Source organism: Zalophus californianus, chromosome 12 (genome assembly GCF_009762305.2).
Source record: "Zalophus californianus isolate mZalCal1 chromosome 12, mZalCal1.pri.v2, whole genome shotgun sequence".
NCBI lineage: Eukaryota > Metazoa > Chordata > Mammalia > Carnivora > Otariidae > Zalophus > Zalophus californianus.
The window spans coordinates 40926137-40948869 of NC_045606.1; the positions used below are offsets into that span (position 1 = coordinate 40926137).

The 22733-nt window shown below is 45.4% G+C and overlaps 2 protein-coding genes across 16 annotated transcripts in view; one reads left to right on the forward strand and one right to left on the reverse strand.

Moving 5' to 3' along the window:
• Positions 1–4915, forward strand: part of GLCCI1 (glucocorticoid induced 1) — a 103063-nt gene extending 98148 nt beyond the window's left edge. The window contains exons 7-8 of the mRNA XM_027572953.2: positions 688–808; positions 2005–4915. Of these exons, the coding sequence (XP_027428754.1) occupies positions 688–808; positions 2005–2350 (467 nt within the window). The 3' untranslated portion in view covers positions 2351–4915. The remainder of the gene's footprint in view (positions 1–687; positions 809–2004) is intronic.
• A 15542-nt stretch (positions 4916–20457) lies between these two features.
• The window catches only part of ICA1 (islet cell autoantigen 1), a 143815-nt gene continuing 141539 nt past the window's right edge, over positions 20458–22733 (reverse strand). For 13 of the 15 annotated variants that reach the window (XM_027574354.2, XM_027574344.2, XM_027574352.2 and 10 more), the window contains one exon: positions 20458–21989. In XM_027574354.2, coding sequence (XP_027430155.1) covers positions 21868–21989 — 122 coding nt within the window. In that variant the 3' untranslated portion in view covers positions 20458–21867. The remainder of the gene's footprint in view (positions 21990–22733) is intronic. The other 2 variants (XM_027574360.2, XM_027574361.2) reach the window with 2 other exon arrangements.

Sequence of the window (22733 nt, forward strand, 5' to 3'; positions counted from 1 at the left end):
AAAATATGAAGAAAACATATTAGGTAGAGATGCTTTTAGACTTCTCATGCTTCTAGTAGCAAAAATACAAACTGCTGGAAAGATTCTTTTATATATAGACCTTTCAAAGGCGAAATTCTGAGCGAATTTTATTCTTCATAGTGGGCTAAGGGGAAAAGACATTATGTGTTGTAAACCTGTTTTTCCCCTGCATACATTTATTCATGGTGTTTAGTAAAAATAATGTTTCTGCTAAGAACGTTCATAATGAAGATGATTCCTCATACTAAAATTTTCATTTAAATTGGTGGGACAGTGAGAAAACCTAGAGGACCCTGTATTATAATCTCTTATAATTCTTTGCATGATTTATACATATTACCCCATTCATTTACATTTTGAAATACATGCTCTACTGTATTCGTCTTCCAGATTATAGCTCTACTTTATTCAAAATGCAGTTTCTGGACCAAAATAACCTCCTTTTATGTTCTGTGGTATGGCAGATTACTGTTGCATCGAAGCTTTTATTTCTAAGAAATGTACTACATGAAAGTGTTAGTAATAGCTTTGCAATAAAGGAAGCTCTGTGGTGGAAGCAGAGGGGCCATAGTGGATAAACTGTGCAAAAGGCTGCTTGTTTGGAAATCAAACTTAATTTAAAAGAGCTTTCAATCACTAGTTAATATAACTGCTTTAAATTTACAGACAGTGGGAGTAGCTCACCGTTACCCAAGTACGCTTCATCTCCCAAACCAAACAACAGCTACATGTTCAAACGGGAGCCCCCAGAGGGATGTGAGCGAGTGAAGGTCTTTGAGGAAATGGCGTAAGTAATGTCTTTTCTATCAGCTGGGATCTGCAAAGCTGTAAAGCTTTTTACTGAGACCAGTTGATCACAGATGAATCAACTACTCCATCCAGCTGATAATGTGTTTCAAAACCAAATTATGAAAAGGGAATTGAATAGGCAGGAGGAATCTTAGTGGACAACTGGAGTCTGTGTGCTGGAAATACATAAGCTAGTACAAAGAAACCTGGAAATTCATCCCTACAACCTAAAAGATCTATTTTTTAATCACTACAAATTTTCCTTTCAAAAAACTCTATGAATTTGGATGGCTAACAAGAAGGCGTTTAGCGGCAAAGTTAATATCCAAGTGTGGCTGGCCTTATGACAGGATCCCACAGGCCAGAAAGAAACTAACTTGGTCTCCCTGTAGACACATCTAGCATGTGTATTCGTTTAATGTAGACTTCTCATTCGCAGGGTTTTTTTTTCTTTTGAAATTTCAGTGTGCATAAATTAGAAATTAAAGGAAACGAAGTTCATGCTGTAAATACTTGGCAGAGTGGCTCAGGAAAAAAAGAAAAGAAAAGACTGTGTGGCTGTTGGACTCACTCATCCCTTTGTCCCAGTGCAGTGCCTGGGGGAGGCCGCTGTTACTCTTGCGACCTGGAAGGGGACAGAGACCGGTCTTGCAGGAATGCAGGAGTTGATGGCTTAGTTCCTGGGAATGGGAAGGGAGGAAAGGCTTAAAAACCCTGCTCTGTTGGGCTGACTGGCTCTTTGAGAAATTACTGAAACTTTTTTTTTCTGATCTGTTAGTAGAAGTATGTATAGTGATGCAGAAAAAGGAGAAAATGCTTAAAACCAAATACATGATTAGGTAATCCCTCTCCCATTATACTTTTCCTTAACAGAAAAGGTCATTCTACCTGGCATAATCTTTAACTAAAGCATAGGAGGTTTTTCCATTTTCCTAAATGATTGAAAGCAAACTAATGATCTCTGAAAAAATTTGCCCAGTCCTTTTGAAAACCCTTTTGTCTCCGATATCACTCGGTGCTGTGTACGTCCCTGGTCTGCCAGCTGACTTGTGCTATGGAAGATGTTTACCCCTCTGTGTACACTTAACTCATTCCCTGCCATTCACATTGTAGCTGTGGTAGAGAACTCCAGCTAAGTCAGAAAGCTTGGAAGCTTTTAGTGATTGTGAATGTCATTTTGTTTTGTGGTTTTAGGTCTCGTCAGCCTATCTCAGCCCCTCTCTTTTCATGTCCTGACAAAAACAAGGTTAATTTCATCCCAACCGGATCAGCTTTCTGTCCTGTAAAACTTCTAGGCCCTCTCTTACCTGCCTCCGACCTGATGCTCAAGAACTCTCCTAACTCAGGCCAGAGCTCGGCCCTGGCCACCCTGACCGTTGAGCAGCTCTCCTCCCGGGTTTCCTTTACGTCTCTTTCTGACGACACCAGCTCGGTGGGCGCCCTGGAGGCCTCCGTCCAACAGCCATCCCAGCAGCAGCAGCTCCTGCAGGACCTGCAGGGCGAGGAACACATCTCTGCTCAGAATTATGTGATCATCTAAAGCGAAGGGGGAGCTGGCCTCTACCCTACCTTCACGGATTAGGAACTAGACCTCAGACATCTTATCTGCATGGAGTGACAAACTTTCTGAACACCACCACCACCAACAGAATACTTATCAGCATCGTAAAGTATCTCTTAACACTGATCTTGGCAGGGACGGAACTCCTATTCAGCAGTTTTTGTGGAAAGCAGTACTGCTTGCAAAATGTGTGTGTCATTCAGCATTTTAAGTGGAGACTATGCATTTCATAGTATGTTTGACAGATTAGTACTGTGTCCTGTGTTTTGTTCCAAATTCTTCAGTATAAATAAGCTCTATATCAAAAAGTTGCCTGTCTAAATAGAAAATGTCTTGCTGTGTTTTGTCCTATGGAAAATACTGTACTTCAGGATTATGTTTACAATTGATCCAGGTGTTTGTTTCTAACTTCTGTAATACATACAATGCAAAAAAATAATAATAATAAATGGCCACAACAGTTGCACAGTGCCCACCCTATGGCCTAGCTTCAGGTACTTCAGTTGAAGTCTAAACTCAGGTAACTTGGAATGTATATCATATTGGGATATTAAATATTTCACAGCTAAAAAGCTAAAGAGGGAACATCACTCTTTTGCCTTTCCTTATTTTATGCATTTCCCTTTCCTCATTACATTCCACATTCTTAGAATAAGAAGTGCATTCAACCCTAGGAGAACAATAATCCTGGACATGGGTGAACATGAGGAGAACCAGCAAATCTGTGGTGTCTGACATCATTTTTGTCATGCGGTTACAAGTAAAACAACTGTTGAATTCACTTTTCAACATGTGTAAATGTGGCTTTTTTTTTTTTTTTAAACAAGTTCAGGTGTTGCTCAGTTCATGACTGTTACAATGTTGCAAAGAAAGTGTCTCCGGTACCAGACTGTACATAAACATTCCAGTTGTGTGTGATGGAATTTAACAACAAGAAAGTCTAGGTTTAACAGTAAAACAGTGAACTTTCACAGGGGATGGGTGAGATTTTTTGTTTATGTTGGCCATCAGCGTCATGAAATGCTGTTTCAGCTAAAGGCATATTGATGTTCAGTTTCTCTCTTGGAAATTCTTTAATTTGAGGGTTTACAAATGACACGCTTTTGGTTATTGTTTTCCTCGAGCAGTTGAGGTGCATGAGTTGCATTCATGTGGAGAGAGAACGTGTGGGTCTCAGAAGTAATGCAGCACTGGAAGCTGGCTGTTTGGGGACTTAGAAAAAGCAGCAGTTTGCGGCTGTCTCTTCAGGCCTCTCCTCACAGTATCGTGGATGGTTCTGTTAGTATTTCGGATGTGCAAAGTAAAGCAAAAACCCAAGTAAATTGCCTTGAACTTGCGGACTTGACCTGAATTTTCAACGAAGTTGTGTGAAGAGAGCCCTAGATAATCCCGAGTGGTCAGTGGAAGAGCCCAACTCTCAGACTTTGTTTTCTGCAGCACAGAGAGTCTCGAAAAGCAAAGGGAAGTTTTCGTATTTTTATTCCATTGCTTTTAGTTCAGTAAAGCATAGAGTTGTTTCATCTGTACCTACAGTATATGGCACCGTTTTCTTAAGAATTAGGGGAATAAGGTGCCTACAGTCACGGGAACGTTTCAGTTCCCTTCAGTCATTCCTTGGGGTTTTTTGTTTTATTTTCTAAGGAGGCTGAAGAAGGAAGAGGTGATAGAGAAGAAAGCAACACCATTGATTTTTTTTAAGAAATGATATATATATATATATATGTATATGTTTGCGTGTGTATGTATTCTATGTATTATTTTGTTATGAACCCAATTATCTTCTTTCCACCAAAGTTTGCAGTAATATTCTCTCCTGAAGGTGCATTCTGGCTCCTTTAAATTAGTCAGTGTTATATTGTAGGAGACTGTCATGGAAAAGGACTCAGTTTACTTTTGCCATTTTCACAGGGGAACCTTTTAAAACAATCTCTTCAGCAGCAGACACCTTTAACCCTAATAATCTCAGGCCTTGATGAAAATACTATATTTTGTAGATTATGGTTAAAGGGAGAAAATTATTAGTTCTGTAAGATAAATATGAGCTCCATTAACTTCTGATATCTGGTTTAGCATTACATAATGTGTTGATCTTATGCTCTGCTTTTGTCCAAATATGATGCAATAGTATCGATATCAATTTCTGAAAGATGGACTGAATGCTTTTTTGGTGATGAAATCTGATGTACGGTATTTATAGTGACATGTGCTTTTATTTTCTCATGAGAAACTAAATATTAATTGTGTTGTACATTTGTTCTTAGCATATATTAAAGTTTCGAACCAAATGTGTTAAAGCTTATGCTTTGCCATGTAAATTTCCCAGAAGTTGTTGAGCTCAAATGTATCCTACATCCAGCTGTAGAAATTTGTCAGAAATTGTTTAAATTTTGTATATAGTTGTACTGTTTAATTCTAGCCACTGCGCTGAACAGTATTTGAGTTACCATACAATATGGCTTTACACAAGGAAATGTGTGGCTTTTGTTTTGTATTTTTTCAGTATAGAAGTTCCTGTGTCTTATTTAAATAAAGTTATTAGTAAAACTGGAATAGTTCACATATGTCTTTGGAAAGACTGGGTGGTTAGCATCTTACCTTGACAGAGACAGACTCAGATCAGGGTGATGGCAGTACCCAGCGCTCACTGAATTCCTGACCTGCATCTCTGGCACTAGAGGGACTCTGGATGAGACTTCCCAGCCGGTTTCCTCCAGACGTGTCATTGACATGCTTTCCATCACAAGATGAGGAGCCGGATGACTAAAGTTCAAGTCTTTGTCCTCCTCTCCCAGCTATGAGCACCTTAAAGAGAGAGAACACTGTCCCCACCTCTTTATTTTATACCCAGGAAGTATTTATGGAAGTAATTTGTTTAAATTCAGTGACATCACCTCAAAGGAAGTGGGGTATTTCTTGCAAAGAAAACTGCAGCAAAAAATTTTTTCTTAATTTTTTACTCATTATTTAGGTTTAGGTTCGGGGTAAGAGGGACAAAACCTCAACCGAACGACGGAGTGTTGATGTTATGCCCAGTTATCCAAATAGGGTCATGCTAGGCCCCATTTTGGTCTCGGGCCACTGCCTGAGAGCAAAAAACCTCTTTGAGAAATAATTTACCAGCAGAGTGTTCCTTTCCAAAGCACATCTCATCAAAGAGGTTGTTAAGATTTTACCTTTAAGATTAACTTAAAAATGACTAATGGCTGTGTTTCGGGCTGAAAAAAAAGTAAAACGTAACTTTTTTTAATGGTGAGATTTCTCAACCACCTTCTTGAGAAAGATATATAATTTAGGCAGGTTAACTATCTTGGGTTAAAAGTTCCACCGCAGGTGACTGTGCAGGAAAAGTGGGATTCTCAGCTCCTCCTCTGCTTGCCTCTCGGTCATATAAGCTTAATATAAACAGCCCTGAGGAACAAGTTCGTATTTGCAAAATGAAACCTAAGGAACCAAAACCAAACCTAAAGAACATGGAGGGAGAAATGAGGTCTAAGAACTTACAGATGCTTAGCCTTATGTTAGCTAAAACTAATCACTTGAAGTTTATTTGTGAATAGTGCAAAATTAACTGTTTGCCCCCACCCTTTCCCCTCTGAAGTTCCATTATTCCTTCGTGTTCCCAGCGGCTCCTTCCTTTGACCCCATCTGTGGGACTCACGAGTCTTTTTCCGCGCCTCTACACGTCTCTGGTGAACTCTGGGCTCTTTGGAGCTGAGGAGCTTTGTGAAGATGGATCCTTTAATTCACACCTTGAGTCAGAACCGGAACGCTATTATCCAGCCCCCCGGTTCTGGTTGCCTAGAGGACATCTCTTCTCAGACTTCTTGTCTCATCTCTGCTTCATTGGTTAAATGGAATGAAGACGCTGTCTTGTCTGATGTCCCAAATCGGCTCTTCTCCTTTATATTCCAATTCTTCCTTTTTCCCAGAGGACAACTGGAATCCCATGTCCTGACGTTTTTCTCCACCTAAATCACATTTGCCTTTCTGTCTTCCTATTATCTCGCTGTTAAATTTCAAGCTACAGCTCAGACAGCTATGTCTTGTGGATGAATTTCTTTTCGCACGGAATTCTGATGGCAAGGAAACAGACTTCCAATAACCTCTATAGCTGTAGACCAGGGGTCAACCAACTCCTACTCATGGCCAAATCTGCCCCATGCGTATTTTTGTAAATAAAATCTTACTGGAACAAAGCCACACTCACTTATGTATTACCTATGGGTATTTTGCAATACCGTGGCAGAGTTAAGTAGTTGCAATAGAGACAGTCTGGCCCACGATGCCTAAAACAATATTTTACTATCTGGTCCTTTACAGAAAAAAATGTACTGATCTTTGCTATAGACCAAAGAACAAACTGGATATAGGCAACTTGGATCATACACGTGGTGGTTTTTAAAATATGTCCACAAATTCTTTTGATACTCCTCTCGGAGAGGTAGCGCTTCATTTTCCTCCCCTTGAAGTGTGCGCTGGACTTATGAATGGAATGCCGCAGTGATGGGCTGTCACTTCCAAGATCACGTTGTGGAAAGACAGGCCTCTGTCTCGGGCGTATACTCTCGTGGATCACTCGCTATGGGAGAAGCTCTGCTGTGAGAATGCTCAGGAAGTCTGTGGAGAGAGACCACATGGCAAGTAGCTTTGGCTGCCAGCTAACGAACTGCGGGGACCTGCCGGCCGCCATGTGGGTGAGCTTGGAAGCGGATCCTTCAGCCCCAGTTGAGCCTTGAGATGATTGCAACCCCAGCCAGTAGGTTGGCTGCAGCCTCATGAGAGACCTTGAGCCAAGCCTGCTAAACCACACCTGGGTTCCCGACACTCAGAAACCGTGTGAGATCAGCAGTTTGTTGTTCTAAGGTGCTGGGTTTGGGGGCAATTTGTTATATAGGGTTGGACAACTAATACAACACAGCAGTGCCCTCCGTGCCTCTCCCCACCCACATCGACCCATTACTGCCACGGAGATCTCACCTAGGGTCCTGTTATGCCATCCTGTCTCCTGGGTCCAGAAAGTGAGGCTTGCCTTTTTAGAATGAACGCTTCTTGAAAAAAGCCCTGTTGGGGGGCGCCTGGCTGGCTCAGTCGGTTAAGCGTCTGCCTCCGGCTCAAGTCATGATCCCAGGGTCCCCGGGATCAAGTCCTGTGTCAGGCTCCCTGCTCAGCGGGGAGCCTGTTTCTCCCTCTGCCACTCCCCCTGCTTGAACTCTGTCTCTCTGACAAAATCTTAAAAAAAAAAAAACGCAAAAAAAAAAAAAAAAACACAAGCCCTGTTGGACTAGGTTGAAGACAAAGCTTCCTCATACAGGATTTTGTCACTTGGAACAACTCACGCTATTACATATACTGTATGTGCCTAAAAGTTATCTTGTCTAATATTAAACTATCTTATCGAAGACAGTGGGGGGAGAAATTAAACCCTTGCAGAAAAGCATTCCCTGTGGAAAATGATACAAGAAGAGGTGGGACAGGTGATCAGTTTTCAAAGCTGGAAAAAAAGAAAAAGCAGAATCTCAAGACAAGAATTATTTCCACCTTGAATGTCTTAGTTTTTTTCCTTAGTGGGAGGCTGGTGACCCACTGGTTCTAAAATGGCCTATTCCATTTCACAGGCGTTTGCGTCTCCCAAAGAGAGGAAGGTTGTTTCAAAGGTTCCAGATCAATTTGGTGATGGACCCTCCCATTTAAAACAGCCATTTTCTTAACACTAAGAATTTGAATAATTAGATCACTTTTCCTACAGACGATTTTCTGATAACAAGGAATGGGGGTCCCCTTTCACACTATAAATTCTACTCAAGTCTTGGCATCAGTTTTAAGCAAGACTTTGATGACATTCCTTTAGAAAGAATTGGGTAAGGTCCCGGAGGCAATGGATGTTATTTCAAACCACTGTCTGGAAGCAAGCGGGATAAAAGGTAGATGTAGGGCTCCACAGGACCTGCCAAATGGGGAGGAGGCTTCATGCAGGAAAGTCAAACCATTTCTCGGGTTTTCTCTTCCACTTCGTAAAGGGTTACACTCAAGGGACAAAAGTTAACAAAGGACATGGCTCAAGTGCTGCAATAAACAGCCTGCCATTTTCCATATGGACCGAAATCAAGGCATACAGGGTAATCTTAACTCACTCTTAATCTGCCCATTTGATTACCGACAAAAGCCTGGTGTGGTCTCTCCTGCTTCCCTTCCCTGTGACCACCCTGGGAGCTATTGTATGGGGAACGGATTCCTTTTCCAATCCCTGACCCTTTCTCCCCAACACTCCCCTTAGTCCATTACCATTGCAGCTGGTCGTGCAGGAGGACGGTCACGGGGAGGGGACAGCCAGGGAGGAGGGACTGAAGATGGTTACACCCGGGAAATAGGGCCTGTGGGAAAGGGGAAGAGAGTGTGAGGCGAGCTTTCATAATATTCGTATGTCCTTTTGAAATACCTAATTTTTTTTTCCTGCCAACGAGTATGTATTCCTGCTGTCATGTTTCATAAAAGAAGACAAGGAAGCAACCTGACCTTCTTGCTGCAGCATTGCTGGCAGCCCTCTTCCCTGTGCTCACACCACCTTCTCCCCACCGTCCGTCCGTCATCCAGTCTGCAACAGCCAGTGCATAGCACTGGGCTGGCTGCTTTTCCTAGTCCCTAGTATAAAGACGAGAAATTCAAGGAAAGTGATCAGCATGAAAATAAATGTTTAACCTCACTAGTAATCAAAGCAATGCAAATTAAAACAATAATTTGTTGCCTTTAAATTGGCAAAGATTAAAAAGAAGGATGATAGTGCTAAGGGGGTGGAGGGGGTAGGGTCACTCTCACATCTGCTATTAGAAGGATAAATCAAATCAGTACATCCTTTCTGAACAAGAACGTGGTAGCACTTACACCTAGGGGTGAAAAGCAGGTCACAAACTAGTGTGATTTCTTGGTTTCGTAAAAATACATATATATGTGAGTAAAAAAAAAAAAATAACCGTGAAGAATGTACAAAAATTTATAGTGGTTATGCTTGGGTTGTGGATACTTTGCCTTAACATTTGCATTTCTGTTTTCCTAAGTTTTCTCAGAAACCTTATAATTTGAGAGAAGAATGCATGTTAATTTCCAGGTATCAAGGGAGGGGGGAGAAAAGTAAGGAGGAAAGAAAGGATATGGCAGCAAAAGATAGAGTTTTAATGGAAATGAGCAGCAGATCTCTTAAAGTCAAGGTGGCTGGAGAGACTGCCTGGAAGAGTAAACTCGGTTCAATGGAAGAATCCAAATGTACATATAGTTTCATGCCCTTTCCACTTTCTCAGAAAAAAAAAAAAAAAAAAAAGATGGCCTCAACACCCTCATACTCCCATAGACAGGACTGAATTATTTAAGCCTAGAATGACGTTTGGGGAAGTCTGGAGTTGTAGTTCAGAGGACAGACCATTCCCTGGAGCGTGGCCCGTGCCACCAGCCCTCCATCAGTTGAGATGGATTTATGAAGTGGGCACCAGAGAGCCCAGAAATCTGTCCTGTCTTTTATCCTTCTTGAATTGCCTCATCTAGAAAACGATAGAAACCTGAAAATGTCCAAGAGATTGTTCTTGAATGTGATCCATATTTCTCAATACACTCTTGATGGAGAGCTGTTTAGTCTCATTTTAGAGATTATCTGAAATGGATGAACATGAGATGGAGGTCAACCAGAATTTGTATTAGAGAAGACTGGCGATCGAGGCCCTAGACAGGCTGTAGTGGGTCCCTTGGCTCGAGAATCACCAGTGTAGCATCTGGCTCCTCCCATTCGTCTTTGAATCTGTAGCAGCGTAAGCCGCTTGGGGATTCAGACATTTGCTTATTTCTCTTTCTTGGTACGTTTTTCCCCCTTATGCACCAAACTGAGTCTCAGCACGTTGCCGTTTGTGATTTTGGTCAGCTGACAGGCCACACCTGTTCCGGCATGTTGGAAGCCAGAGGCAGTGTGGCATAAGGGAATATGGTCCAGGACTGGCCTTCAGACAAGAATGAGCCCGGGAGTCTTTATTTGTAAAATAGCAATAATCATCCTCAGTCAGCTTTAGCCATAACGAAAGAACCCAGCCTGGGGGGCCTAACCAGCAGAAATTTATTTCTCACAGTTCTGGAGGCAGGAAGTCCCAGATCAATGTCCAGCAGTGTCTGGTTTCTAGGAAAACCTTTCTGGCTTGCAGACAGCTCCTCACATGGCCTTTCCCCTGTCTCTTCTTATGACACTATCCTATTGGATAAGACACCACCCTTAGGACCTCATTTTACCTTAATTACCTCCCAAGGCCCTATCTCCAAATACATTGAGTCTTCAGGGTTCACAACATTTGAACCAACAGCTTCAACATCTGAATCTTTGGGGAGACACAATTCAGTGCAGGGCAAATACCTGCCTTCCATTAGGGAAATGCAAATTAAAACCACAATGAGATATCCCTTTGTACCCACCAGGATGGTTATAATAAAAAAGACAAGTAGTTACAAGCGTTGGTGAGGATATGGAGACATCACAACTCTCACATACTGCTGACAGTCCTGCAAAATGGTGCAGCCACTTTGGGAGAACAGTCTGGCAGTTAGTTGCTCGAAAGGTTAAGCATATGACCCAGCCATTCCATTTCTAGGTATAGACCCAAGACCGTAAGAACATGTGTCTACACAAAAACCTGCACACAAATGTTCATAGCAGCATCATATATAATAGCCAAAAAATGGAAAGAATTCTAATGTCCATAAATTTAATGATGGGATAAATGTGTTAGAGCCATGCGATTGAATATTAGTCAGCAATCAAAAGTACTGATACATGCTACAACATGAATGAGCCTGAAAAACATGCTGAGTGAAAGAAGCCAGTTACAAGAGACCATATATATGATTCCAGGCATATGAAATGTCCGTTACAGGCAAATCCATAAAGGCAGAAAGTAGATTAGTGGTCGTCAGGGTCTCGGGTAGGCTGGAATGGGGAGTCATTGCTAATGGGTACAGCATTTCTTTTGGGGGTAACGGAAAGTGTTCTGGAATTGGATAACGGTGATGGTTGCAGAACATTGTGAATATACCAAAAATCACGGAGTCCTACACCTTAAAAGGACAATTTTATGGTATGTGAATTGTAATTCAAAAAGTAGAACTCAACATGCCAAAAATTCCTACTGTGTAGGGTAATTAAGAGGATGAAAGGGACTTAGGTGCATGTAGCAGTGTCTGGCATAAAGCATCCCACTGCTAACAGTCCGTGTAGGGTCAGAAAATGTGAAGGTGATAAAGCCATACACATGGTTCCATGAGCCTAAAATCTCTGTCTCTAGTGTCCTCAAGGACACTCACTGCATGGCCCTACTTCTTCCTCTGCTGTTCACTGTCATTTGCATCTCTCCTCGCCTTCAGCAGGTGGGTCAGCCAGGCACCCACCAGCCTGGCTGCCATGTAAAAAGCCCGAGGGTGCGCCCCCCACATCATTCTCCCACAGACCCCATGGCTCCCCTGCTCACCGCACCTGTGGGCCCAGCTCTCCTTACCTGCCCACACCCGGAAGGCAAGGCCGGGAGGACGGGACCCTTCAGGCTCCAGCCTGGGACCACTCCTGTCTTTTCCAGGTGCTTTGTCTTTAACCACGAGCCTGGTTTATACGGCAGGAAAACCAGCCTGTTTGGTCCTGGGCTTCTCTCACCCCAGGCTTGCCATTGAAGCCCAAGATAAAGCAGCGAGGGCTCCCCTGGGGCTGGTTCTGAGGGCAGGAAACAGATGGGCGGCAGAATGCAGGTAGCAAGAGCTCGGGGTCGTGTGTTGTCAGGATTTGTTCTCTCCCTGCTAGTTTCTTCCTTTCCAGCTGGAGTCCAAGTCACAGCTCACCCAGGATGGCAGCTCCTACTGGCAGGATAAAAATACCCCTCAGTTTGACTGTGGAGGCCCGGGCCTGGCCAACTCCACCATTCAGGGCAAGGAGAGAGGAAACAGTCCAGGATGGTTGTGACTTCCCCACAGGGAAAGGTGGTCAGAGGAACCTCCTGCTCACTGGCATGTGCACGAGGCAGGCTTTTAGTGCTCAGAGGAGGTTCCAGTCACACTGGTGCCCTCGGCATTAGCATGAAACCTGTGATTAGCGCGATTCTGACTTTTATTGCTCATCGACCCCCTTTGAGAATTTATGGAAGCTCTAGACCATTTCCTCAGGGGGGAAAAAAAATCCACAGAGGTGCATTTTCACACACACAAAAATTACATACCTCAGAGGATGTACGGAACTCTTGAGGCTAAGAGGTCCATAAATCCCTAGACCAGAGTAGAGTGCAACAGGGATGGAAGAGTTTATAACCCAGCCCTCGGAACAGCAATGAAGTGTAGGAAGAGAATGGAAGCAAGGGTGTTCATCTGTCAAGTGCTGTGTCCTGAGAATGCCTTCTGTTTGTGCCAGGGACAGGGGACAGCGGACGATGCTCTAAATGTGGTAGTGATCCGTGGGGCACCACGGATCAGGTCCAGAAATACCAGCAAGGAGACACTTCAGACCAAAATCAGTAAGAGAGCTCCCTGGGAAGTGGCTGAAAAAGGAAGCCCCAGAGCTGATACATAATCCAGCCTCTACTGATGAGGCATTTGTAAAATCAATTGCCTTCTTCTTGGATGCCAAAAGGGTCTGGATGCAGGCCCCTGTCGGGTGTCAAGAGATTTCTTGAGCACTTTTCATCAACTCTCTGCTAAGGGCAAGTTATAGAAAAGTCACTCACCCAATTGCAAAGGCCAGCAGCTATCCACATTGAGATCTTTCCCCGGGGGTGTATTCCAGACGTGGGAGAAGGGGCATCGCATTGTGCTTGGATGGACCACTGAAGTGCTACAAGAATGTCAGGCAGTAGGAGTAGAGGAGAAAGGAAGACACTGGTCAAGAGCCTATGGAGCCTCAGAGTTCAACTGAAGTTAATCCTGTTCTCCAGGGGAGCACTGGTTCAAGGAATATGGCCAAATGCTTGAGCACTCTACAGCAAGCTTTTGGATATGTTGAGAACAGTAGGGCCCTCAGGTCAGCTTTCTACGAATTAATGATCAGAAGGCAGGACATAGGTATTATATTAAGACCAGAAGTTCTCTTTTCAGAGGAAAATACAAAGAGGTGCCATTGACTCAAGAAAGCTAGGTGAGCAGCAGCTGAGCAGGGATGCCCGTGCTGACGAAGCGACTTGGGCTGTTTCTGCAGTCTGGCCTCTACTAGCCATCTCCCCTCCTCCACCGTGTACCTGTCTACACTGCACCTCTGCTGCTGCTTGCTCGGTTTCTGATGACTCAGAAGTCTCCTATCACTTTATAGTAACTGTGCATGGCTTCTGTTCATCTTGGTATCTATGCTGCTGTAACTGACAAATTGTTTTGTATCATCACCAGCTCAGAATCAAAGGCCGGAGAAGCTGATAAACTCTGACTCCTCTCTGGGTGAAAAGGTCTTGTGCCAGGCCCACCACACTGGCTTCCTGAGCTAGTCAGCTGAGACCAGGAGGGCCTGTGGCTGCAGCGTGACTTACAGGCTAAGACCACGTTCCTTGTAGCAGAATGGGAGCCGGGACTGCTTAGAAGTGTTACTGACATGCTTTGTCAGTACACTCACACAGAACTGTCCTCATCTCCCGTAAGACAGAACTGCTAGCATTACCAGAACTTGGTCTGCCACAAAGACAACAAAACAGCCCACCAAAAAACCCCCTCCTTTAACACACATATATTGTTTCTTTTGACCAAACTAGATTTTATTTAAGGTTTTCAAAGTCAGCTTTAAAGGCCAAGAGCCTTTTTAAAGCAGAAATAGAAGTACTCATGAAATACCCCGTCTATGCTGTCCCATCTCCCAGGCCCCGGCAGTGAGGCATGTGGCTATTTCTGGCCAGGGGGCCATGGAAGGAAGAAAAGTGGGTTTTTCTTTGGACAAAACACAGCACAACCAATACGTGACGGCGCTCCTCCTCTACCTTTCCTTGCTGTGGTGCCCGAGCAGCTCAAGTGTTTCGTGTCATCAGCCATAGGCTGGTGATGCTCCATCAGCATGTGTCCCTGGGCCTTCGTGGGGCACAGCCCCACTGACCCACACTGGACATAAAGCATAAGTGAGGAAGTAAGGAAATTTCCTGGTTTATAAGCCACTGAGATTTCTCAGTGCTTGCTCCTGAAGCACAGCCTGCCCTATCCTGACTTACCCACAGACGGATCGCAGACACCTCCCAGGAGGACACTGTGAATAGAGTGATCTTCTGTGGACCTTCCAGCTGAGCAGACTCCCAACTCTGCAAACCCATGGAGTCTCTCTGCTTCCCTTGTTATTTCAGAGGCTCACTGGCCATGTAGAGCAGCATCACTTTGTGAAAGATCCAGAATTCAATTTCTTTCCTTCTTTCATTTCTTTAAGACCATACTTATTGAGGATTAATTAACACACATAAAATTCATCCTGTTTAGTGTAGGGTTCCATAGATTTTGATAAATGCACACAGTTGTGTAGCCACCAATATAATTTATAGATGAGTTCCAACCTGGTGCCTGGGTGGCTCAGTTGGTTGGGCGACTGCCTTCGGCTCAGGTCAGGATCCTCGAGTCCCAGGATCAAGTCCTGCATCGGGCTCCCTGCTCGGCGGGAAGTCTGCTTCTCCCTCTGACCCTCCCCCCTCTCATGCTCTCTCTCTCTCAAATAAATAAAATCTTTAATAAAAGAAGAAGAAGAAGAAGAAGAAGAAGAAGAAAAGGAAGAAGAAAAGGAAGAAGAGAAGAAGAAGAAGAGAAGAAGAAGAAGAAGAAGAAGAAAGAAGAAGAAAGAAGAAGAAGAAAGAAGAAGAAGGAAGAAGAAGAAGAAGAAGAAGAAGAAGAAGAAGAAGAAGAAGAGAAGAAGAAAAGAAGAAGAAGAAGAAGAAGAAGAAGAAGAAGAAGAAGAAGAAGAAGAAAGAAAGAAGAAGAAGAAGAAGAAGAAGAGAAGAAGAAGAAGAGAAGAAGAAAAGAAGAAGAAGAAGAAGAAGAGGAAGAGGAAGAGGAAGAGGAAGAGGAAGAGGAAGAGGAAGAGGAAGAGGAAGAGGAAGAGGAAGAGGAAGAGGAAGAGGAAGAGGAAGAGGAAGAGGAAGAGGAAGAGGAAGAGGAAGAGGAAGAGGAAGAGGAAGAGGAAGAAGAAGAAGAAGAAGAAGAAGAAGAAGAAGAAGAAGAAGAAGAAGAAAGGAAGAAGAAGAAGAAGAAGAAGAAGAAGAAAGAAAGAAGAAGAAGAAGAAGAAGCGCTCCAACCAATACCAACTTTTCCTTGGGCCTCTTTGGAGGGAGTCCAACCCTCCCCCTGGCCTCAACCCTTGGCCACCACTGATCTGAGGTCTATCCTTATAGGTTTACCTTTTCCAAAATGGCATACAGATGGAACCACACAGATATAGCCTTTAAAACAAAAAACCTTTTTATTTTGGAATACTTTCAGATTGACAGAAAATTTGCAAAGATAGTACAAAGTTCCTTACCCAGCTTCTGCTAATACTAACATCTTGCACAGCTATAGTATTTTGACATAGTAGTCAAAATTAGGAAATTAACATTAGGACAATACTATTAACGAGACCATAGACTTTATTTGGATTTCACCCATTTTTCCATTAATATTTTTGTTCCAGGATCTGCCACAACATTTGGTTGTCCTGCCTCCTTAATTTCCTCCCATCTGTGGTGGTTTCTCAGTCTTTTCTTGTTTTTCACGACCTTGACACTTTTGAGATACATTGGTCAGGTATTTTATAGAACATTGCTCAATTTGAGTTTCATGTTTGATATTTCTCTTACAACTAGACTGGGTTATGAGTTTTGGGAAAGAATACTGAGAGGTGAAGTTCCCTTCTCATTGCATCATGTCAGAGGTACATGATAGCAATATGAATCCTCGGGTGGTTGTACGAATCAATAGTTGCTTCATGTTCACTGCTAAGTAAGATCTCACTGGATGCATGTGCCACGGTCTCTCATTCACCAGGGGAAGGATATTTGAGTTTCTGGTTTTTGGAGATTATGAGTAAAGCTGCTACCAACATTCACATCTAGGTTTTTGTGTGAACACACACACACACACACACACACACACCCATATATATATATATATATATATATTTTTTTTTTTTTTTTTTTTTCCCCTCTAGGGTGAATTCCTAGGTGTGGGATGACTGGGTTGTATGGTGTGTTTAACCTTATGTGAAACTGCCAAACTTTTCCAAAGTGGCTGTTCCATACTGCTTTCTCATCAACAGTGTGTAAGACTTCCAATTTGCTCTGCATCCCAATTCCTTTTGATCAGTGTTCTGGGGAGTGGTTCATTTTAAAAATACCCTTAAGTTTGGCAAGTTTTGCAGCATGTCCCTTCTGACTGGCAGAGAACCCACTTCATTTCTCCTGGTCTCCGCACAGAATTCTGTCCAACTCTGTGGAAAAATCCGGGGCAACTTACTCATTAGACTTTCTAGTCCCTCCTTACTAGCTTCTGCCACTCTCGTGATGCTTAGGAACGAGTTCATAAGGGGTGGGGACAGAAGATGGGGCTTGGAGAATCTCTCAGAAAGCCATGGGGAGAGAGCAGCTTCTCATTCCCTATCTTCAGTATCGTTTACCAAGCAAGTGACCTTCTAGGATAGAATGGCCACCCTTGTGTGCTGCAGTGTGTGAGCCCAGTGCCACATCTTTGGGGCATCAACTCAGTCCCTGTAATGACTCCATTAGAGGCAATGGTACCAGGGAAGAAGAGAAAACAGAAGTGCAGAGAGGGTTTGTGACTTATAGCTGGTGGAGTCTCAACTTGGGAGGCTTGGCCACAGATTTCTCCAGCTTCAGAACCCAAACTCTTCACAAGTGCCCTACACCACTGTTCCTGGAGTGCATCCCCCAAGGTGTGTTTGATAATTGGCAAAAAAAAAAAAAAAGAGAGAGACGGAGTTGGGAGGAGAAAAAAGATGTGGGCTCTTAAAGGAGTTTTGTGTGTCTTTGAATTCCTTTCTTCAGCTCTCTGTTTCTAGCAAACCCCTTGAAGTAAAAGAAGCCTTGGCCCAGCAGTTAGGCAATGTGGGTTCTAATCCGGTTTCCCACTAAATTATAGTTTTTAAAATACGTCCCTCAGTTTTCTCATCTGGATATCAGCAGGTAGGGATACAAAGAGCTTTGTGGTCCCTTCTCACTTCCTGGCTGTCAGCTATAAAAGAGCTGCACAGTAGGCACCAAGCCTCCTAGTCCCAGGGCTAGGGGTGGCCTCCAATGGGTTTCTGGAAAACATTCCAGTTCTTTCAGCCTCCCGGCCCCACATCCCCTCCAGAAACAATACACAAGTGTGTCCTCAAGGTCATTCCAGGGGAAACTGGAGTGGATCACCATGGCATTTTCCTGCCCAGGGATCCATTTATCCCTCTGGTATCAGCAGCACAGCGTCCCCTAGAGGAACCATCCTTTCTCCATCCCCAGTCCTGGAGGCTCAGGCTCCAGGGACAGGCCCAGGAAAAGCCGGGGAAACAGCCTATTTCCCACCCCCACCCACCTTGATTCCAGTGGCTGACTGAAGACCGGACACAGGATTCAAGGCAGGCTCAACTCCAAGACTTTGGCTGGAGATACGGGTGGCCATGTTGCCTCCTTATGAGAAGTCTGTTAGAATGAAGCAACATGGAGGGAATCAAAGGTGGGAGCCGAAGAGGGGGAAATTGCTGAGACCCCTACCTGAGCCCCCATGCCTGAAGCATACACCCAGACGTTTTAGTTAGCTGAACACATAAATCCACCCTCATTTTTTGTTGTTTAAAAGAATTTAAGTTGAATTAGGTTGCAATAATTAGGCATTTTTTGAGATTTTTTGAGAACCCTCTCTCAGGGTTCCGGAATCCTAGTTCTTTATTTAAAAAGAAGGAGGATGAGGAGAAGGAGAGTAGTTGTAACTTGTAGTAGTAATAATAGTAAACTCTAAAAGCCCCACGAAAGACAAGGTCTAATGCGGTGTTGGGAAACACACACAGCATGATTACCACCACTCCCTGCCCTAATCCCAGCACAAACATCACTCATTTATCAGAATTCTTCTCTGTGCAGCATTCTTGGCAGCCACTGCCAATCACTAAAGTTGGCTCCAAGTTGAGTTCTATTTTCCAACAAAGCATCACTGCACTGTGCGTGGTGCCAGTCAGAGGACTAGAGATGGTTTGAATCAAAGGACTAACTGCCATGGCCTGTCTGGAGGACGCTGATCATAAAGACAGTTGCACTTTGGTATACTGACAAAATCAATAGTGCCAATAGTTAAACCCGGAGCCATTGCCAGGGTCGGCCCCTAGGGAGGGGTCTCTGGGCTGTGGTGTCTGAGAGAGGGAAGCATGGAGCTCAGTTAACTGGCTTCTGGAGCTGAGGCATGGGCAGAAGGCATCTTGACCCAAATGGCTAGGCAGCCTCCCATGGCACCCCGGGGGCCTCGGCTCTGGCCCACACTCCATGTAACTCTGGCCACGGCATGACGGGGAGCCCCCTCTACATGCCCACTGGCAACCCAGGGCTCTCAGGGCTGCCAACTCTGAGCAGACCACGTTTTCTTGGGCATAAGCCTCCGACAAAAAGTTCTAAGTTGGTGCCTTTCTAATTCTGAAGCTGACGGATGCTTTTCTCACTCTCACACAGCTCAAAATCAACCTGACATTTCTAAAATTACATTTTGAAGGCAATGAATCTATAAAGTGCACCAAAGCCCATGCCAGCTGGGAGAAAAAGAAAGGAGGAAAGAGAAATGTTTCTGGCTCCCTCCCTTAAATGTGAATATTCTTTCTATATTGGCTGGGGCAGCAGGAGAAGGGAAGGGAAACTTGCAGACCACCTAAAACGGCAGGGAAGTTTTCAAGGAGCAGGTGCTCTCTGAATTTCCCCGAGGGTTCCAGTGCAATTGTGGTGCAGACCAGCCTGGAGACACGGGATGAAAATGAGGGAGTAGTGAGACTGGGCGTGAAGGGGGTGGAGCACTTTTGTCTTCCTCCAGCCAGAGACAGTCCTTCTACAGGCGGCTGGGGAGGGGCCCCGAGGTGGGCCCCCAAGGAAGCCCCCCGGCTGCGCGGCACACAGACTTCTTACAAGAGAACAAGCCAGCAGCTGCTTCTCCTTAAACTAGAGAGGTGGCCGAGGGGGCTTTGTGCGAGCCAGGATCAAAACACGCCTATCAAGAGGGATCAAGAGCCTGGCCAAGTGCATTGCAGATGGGAACGGGAATTGAATTTTTTTTTTTAAACAAAAATGTAAAGAAAATTCAGGGAGAAAATGCCTCCATGTGCAGTACTTTCCTTTTACTGGTAGCAAAGCCTGTTCAACTACCACAATCCTCCACTCCCCTTCACCCACAGATCAACTTTAAAATGCAACCTGCTAGTGTTTAAAGTGATCCATTCAACAGAGAAGGACCCCACACCCCTTTGCCCCCTCCCACCCCCCCAGCCAGCTCCCTGTGCCTCCAGCCTGGATGGAGCAAGTCCACCCCTCCCGCTTCGCTGCTTCGTCCTCTTCCTGCGGCTTCTGTGGGCTTCCACGGCTGTAAGCAAATGTGACCCAGGAGGAAACGACGAGTCCTTAATCCTCATTCCACACAGGGCAGCTCCACTCAGGAAGCATGAGTCCAGGGCTTGCCAGGTGACTCCAGGCTGGTTATTACTAGGGAGACACAGAAGATTTGGGGAAACAGGGCCCCTGCTCTCTGGGGTTGCAACCCCTAGTGCTAGAGGCAGATGCATACATATAGGCCTCCCAGGCCAGGCAGAGCACCTAGCATGTGCTAATCATGAGACAGACAAGGGCAGGAAGGAGAGGTGAGGGGTGGTTCCTTGAAGAAAAACTGCGTGCTACACTTAAAGGAGGTGGGATGCGAGGAGCTCCTGAGGGGCGAGTTGGAGTGTGATGGCCGCTGAGGGTAAGGAGAGGGGGCCGTCCCGGGTGGAGTGTGCAGCAAATGATATGCCAAGAATCCAGAGGAAGGGCTTAAGGATCCAGAAAGCTTTCCTGTGTATGTGTGGGAGGGTGGGTGGGGGCCCTAGGGCTATATCCTGATATCCTCAAAGACCATGTGTGCCAGGCTAAGGAGTCATTCAGTGAGATTCTTACCAACAGACTCTGTGGACAGTTTGGGCTGGCCAGGAAGTGAGCAGAGCTACACCAGCCATATAACACACTGAGTCCCAGCCCCAACTCGCCTTCAGGTCTACTCCTGCACGGAGGAGGAGGAGGAGAATGCTTTCCAGGCCCCCAAGGCTGTCTTGCAGAGGATGGTAACTACTGCTGTGGCCAGGTCCTTCCATAAGGGCACACCACAGAGAGCAGAGAAGCCGCATTCCTATGCTGGGGGAGGTGGCCACAGGAGACCCTTTCAGAGCTGGAGAGTGAAGCTTGCAAGAGTGCAGCAGAGACCTCCCTGGCCCAGCTGGGCACGTAGGACCAATTTTGCTAATCAGCAACCGTGCCCCCACTCAGGGCCACAGGTGACACAGGGGAGGGAGGAGAGCCACTAGCCCCGGGGGCTCCACATGGGTGGAGTGTCTGAACCGCTTAAATGCCCACGTGCAAAACTTGCTCCCATCTCTGGCTGAGCCAACAGAAGTCCATGCCGTCCTCCCCTGGACTGCATGGGGGCGATGTATGGGATCATGTCGACAGCCCCACACGGTGGGACTAGCCCTTGTCCTCTTCCTCCCTCCCCAGCCCCCACGTCCATGGCACCTCCCCCACTGAGTCCCCACAACAGACTCTATTAACTTGCCTTTGCATGTCAAATATCTCTGCCATTTAATTAAAAAAAAAAAAAAAAACAGTTAATATCACAAGGGACTCCAGAAATACATGCTTTTGAATTCCAGCCATGGAGAAGACAGAAGGGGACACTGGCATCTGCAGCTATGGCTGCTTTCCACAGAAAGGTCCGTGCAGTGGAGACCAGCCCAGCCCCCTGCCCACGTGAGAACACACAGCCCACCCGGCCAGGGCTGGGGAAGAGTGTCTTTGGTTGGCCGGGCTTCACCCAGAGCTCACTGGAAGGTGGCTTGGCAGGAAGGGAGGGTCTTCCTGCAGCCCCCTCTAAGGGCCACAGAGGCAGGGGGTACACAAGGAGGCATTTAAGGTCTGTTAGCCTCCCACTGCCCATCTAAGGCTATAGGACTCATTATTTAAACCTAACACAGAACAGGTTTATGATTTGAACTTGGATCTCACGGTATCCCAGTGACACATCAGCAGCCATGATGCAGATGTAGGCAGGAGAGCCGGCAGCCTGGAAACTGCTCCTGGACAATCCTGTATTATTAGATCCACATAGAGAATACACTCAAACCCTTTATACCAAATAAGAGTAAATTATACCAATATAAACAGGGCCTCTGACCCTCTCATTTTATTAAAATGGCACATAAATATTAAAACAGCATACTGATCACTTCATACGTCTGCGTGCCCCCAGAGGTGTGACCGAGGAGTGGCACGTGGGCTCCCTCCGTGAGGCTGCAGACTCATGCATTGAGCAACTCGTGTTCTTTATCGGTTTTCCCAACAGCGTCAGGATTTGATAATGGGTCGAGGTCAGCAAAGAGGCTGAACCAGGCAGTCAGGTCTGAGGCAGCCTTCACAGGCTCTGGAGAGAGAAAAGAAAACATGAATGCAGGCCCCTTCCAAAGGCCCACCTCTGCCATGCGGCATGCAGGTGGGTCCAAGCTCCTCTTGCAAAGCGAGGATGCTATATGGCTCAGTCAGACTGCCTCTAAAACTAGTTAGGGAATTCCATGTCTCCCTGTGGGCTGGCCGATAAACAATTCTACACCACGGCCTAAAGCTCAGTGAAGAACGAGCTCAGTGTTAACCCACACCTGTACCCCCGCTCCAGTGAACGGCACAGCCCACCAAGCTGCCCCAAACCTCAGACCCCGCTGCTTCAACACAAGCAGGAAATAACACTGTGATTTCAGAAATCAGACCGAATGGCTGAGGAAGCAAGGTGCCTTACAGTGTCCACTGGAGGAACCTTTTCAAATCTGCTGGCTCAAGGGAAATACTGTGGCCACTCTTTTCAGGCTTCAAAGCAACAGGCTTAGAGGAGGGTTGGCACCTAAGGCCTGGCCGCTCCTCTTTTCTCAGGGTCACTGCCCTCTTCCACCCTCTCCCGTCAGAGGAAGGAGGCCTTTGACATGCCCCCCCTCCTCCTGCAGGGCTCTAAATTGCCCCCACACTCCCATTCCACTTCACCCTCACTAGAGCCTCCCCTTCAGCTGCTCTTTCTCTGAACCACCTGCCCTAACTTCCCAAATGACAACAATTAGAGAACCAATTCTTTTCCAGATGAGAATGTTTTCCAATGAGTGCCTGATGCAAGTGATTTCTA